The 2,614-nt window shown below is 40.6% G+C and overlaps 1 protein-coding gene across 1 annotated transcript; it reads left to right on the plus strand.

Moving 5' to 3' along the window:
* The first annotated feature begins 725 nt into the window (after positions 1-725).
* Positions 726-2,354, plus strand: LOC138309600 (E3 ubiquitin-protein ligase TRIM71-like). Its single transcript, XM_069250823.1, has one exon. The coding sequence runs from the start codon at positions 726-728 to the stop codon at positions 2,352-2,354; it is 1,629 nt and encodes a 542-aa protein (XP_069106924.1).
* Positions 2,355-2,614: the final 260 nt, after the last annotated feature.

Here is a 2,614-nt window from a genome sequence, read left to right on the forward strand (position 1 = left end):
GGGACGGTTTGTGACTTCGCCATGGAGGATGCCATGACTGGATGTGTCACACCAGTTTTAAACATAACATCATTTCACTGTCTGTTGTTGATGCGAAACTACGGATTAAAGAAATGTTGAAATCGCTACAAACAATTATCCTATAATCATGGATGAACACACATTTCAATCTGTATCAGCTGCATATCAGACACAACTGAACGATTTTGTTGACGTAAAATACGAACTTAAGGTGTCCATGCTATCAGACGACCTTGTAGTATACCTGTACACAGTCTATATATACTTTATGTTTATCTCCAAACTCGGTTATCTTATCAGCTGGTCATATTGGACTCGTATCTCAGGTGATTGTCATGTGAGGTTCAGGGTTTGATATCAAATGTCAAATCGATAATACACGGGTATATACGACCAGTAACTCAAGGAGATATACGTCTAAAGTCGGTATGATTCTACCAGATAACACAAGACCAGACGGGTGTTAGTAAACAGGAAAAGACTTCTTTGTATGGACATCTTTAAACTGGATATATTCAATCTAGATTTTATGTGTGACCTGTGTGTATTTATGTAGATGGACAATATGACGTAAGACAACAGATCGATGATGATGACCACTGGATTTACATTGTCCTGATTCTCCTTGACCACAACTGTTCTGAGTATGTTTAATGATTAATTCGGACAATTAAGTACAGTAACTGTTAGATTGACGTTACAACATGGCGACCTCTGTCTGTAAAGGTCAAATTCCTCAGCGATCTCCAGGTCAATCCACGTGTATTCATCACAAGGAGAGACAACTTGATCTTTACTGTAAAACATGTGAGGTACCGGCATGTATCAAATGCATATCTTCTTCCCACGCAGGTCATCTTTTATGTGAACTCAGTGAATTTACTTCCGAGAAGAAACAAGACATTCGAAGCTTCATAGACAAAACTGAAAATGTTGACCTTGTGGAAATTGATGATGAGTATATCAATTCTGTTGATAATGCTCTGAAGGAAAACATAAATTGCTTTGAAAAACTTTCAGGGCAGTTGAAAACACAAACTGCAAAAATAAAGGAGGAACTTGACCTACTAGTATCCCAGACTTTGTCTCTTAATCAACAAATGGAGGAGGATAACGCTAAGTTACTTCACACTTACAAACAGGACCTGGAGATGTACAGCGATCAGCTCAAACAGAAGGTAGAGGAATGTAAGGAATCACTACAGCGCGGTTCTGACATACAAATCTATGATAAAGACTTTGATGAAAACTCTTCTGTCCCCCTCCCTGTCACACCTACACTTGCTATCGCTAGCTTCACTCCTAACAGTGACCCTCAGAGGTATCTAGAACAAGCTCTCGGGGACATGAAGACTTTATATAAATGTCAGAGCCATGGACGTCCCGGAGGTGATCTCACTGTTGGATCACACGAGGAAGAAGGACTGTCCACTCACCGACAGACGTCAGATATAGACAGGGGTACAGACGGTACAGAAGAGGAAATGTGTAATCGTCGTTATCATCTACTTCCTCAGACCAAGATACTGGAGAAGTGGAGATCTCCTTGCGATATTAGTAATATATGTCCTACTACTGACGGTCGGGCTTGGACCTGTTATATCTACAGTAACACACTAACTCTCCTCGACAGGAAGGGTAAAGTAGTAGAGAAAGTTAAACACGACACCAAGATAAATGACATAAGCCTTTCTCCTATAACCAACACTTTGTGGGCCTGTAGCAAGTGTAACATCCTAGAGCTGGAGTCAGGACGACTACAGACCAGATTTAGTACCAATGCTGAACCTCTGTCCATCTGTATTACAGCCAGTGAACACGTCATCATAGGAACGGACAATAAAATCTCCAAATTCACCACCAGTGGTGATTTAGTACAGTCCACTGCAAAGACTGAGGAGTTTGTGAATTCGCCATGGAGGATGTCTGAGTGTCCAGTTACACATAACATCGCTGTTGTTAATCACTGGCGTGATGTTGTTATTATGGACAGTGATCTCCAAAAACTATTTCTATATACGGGTGATATACCAGATGTCTATACACCAACACAAAGGGACAGATCATTTCACCCCATGGATGTGGTCTATGACAGTACGGGTAACATTGTTATAGGGGAATGTAACAACAAACGTCTCCTCCTCATCAATGGGCGTGGTCAGTTTATCAGGATTATACACAAGGATGACCACTATACATGGGCTGTTGGTATCGACAGGCATGGAGTTCTGTGGTCAGTGTTTGGATTGAACAAAGTCAAACTTCTACAATACAACGATATGTATAAAGAGGACGACGATATGTATAAAGAGGACAAATGTGTGATGTCATAATTCTGTGACTCTATATCGATGTGATGAGTATAGGTCGACGGTTAGTGTATAGAGGACGACGATGAGTCTGCAGAGGACGACGATGAGTCTGTAGAGGACGACGAGAAATCAGATGTTTATAGTCGTAGTTCTGTGATGAAGAAAATATGACATGTAGAGGATCTTACATGAGTGGCTATGTGATATGAAATTTATCAAACGAGTTCAATAATTTGATATACCATGAGCCTTTAGGCGAGTGACACATCAATTGTTTTAAC

The sequence above is a fragment of the Argopecten irradians genome, chromosome 15 (genome assembly GCF_041381155.1).
Source record: "Argopecten irradians isolate NY chromosome 15, Ai_NY, whole genome shotgun sequence".
NCBI classification, from domain to species: domain Eukaryota; kingdom Metazoa; phylum Mollusca; class Bivalvia; order Pectinida; family Pectinidae; genus Argopecten; species Argopecten irradians.

Bases quoted from the DNA above. Each gene is read 5' to 3' on its own strand.
- LOC138309600 (XM_069250823.1), top strand. From the start codon at position 726: ATGGCGACCTCTGTCTGTAAAGGTCAAATTCCTCAGCGATCTCCAGGT.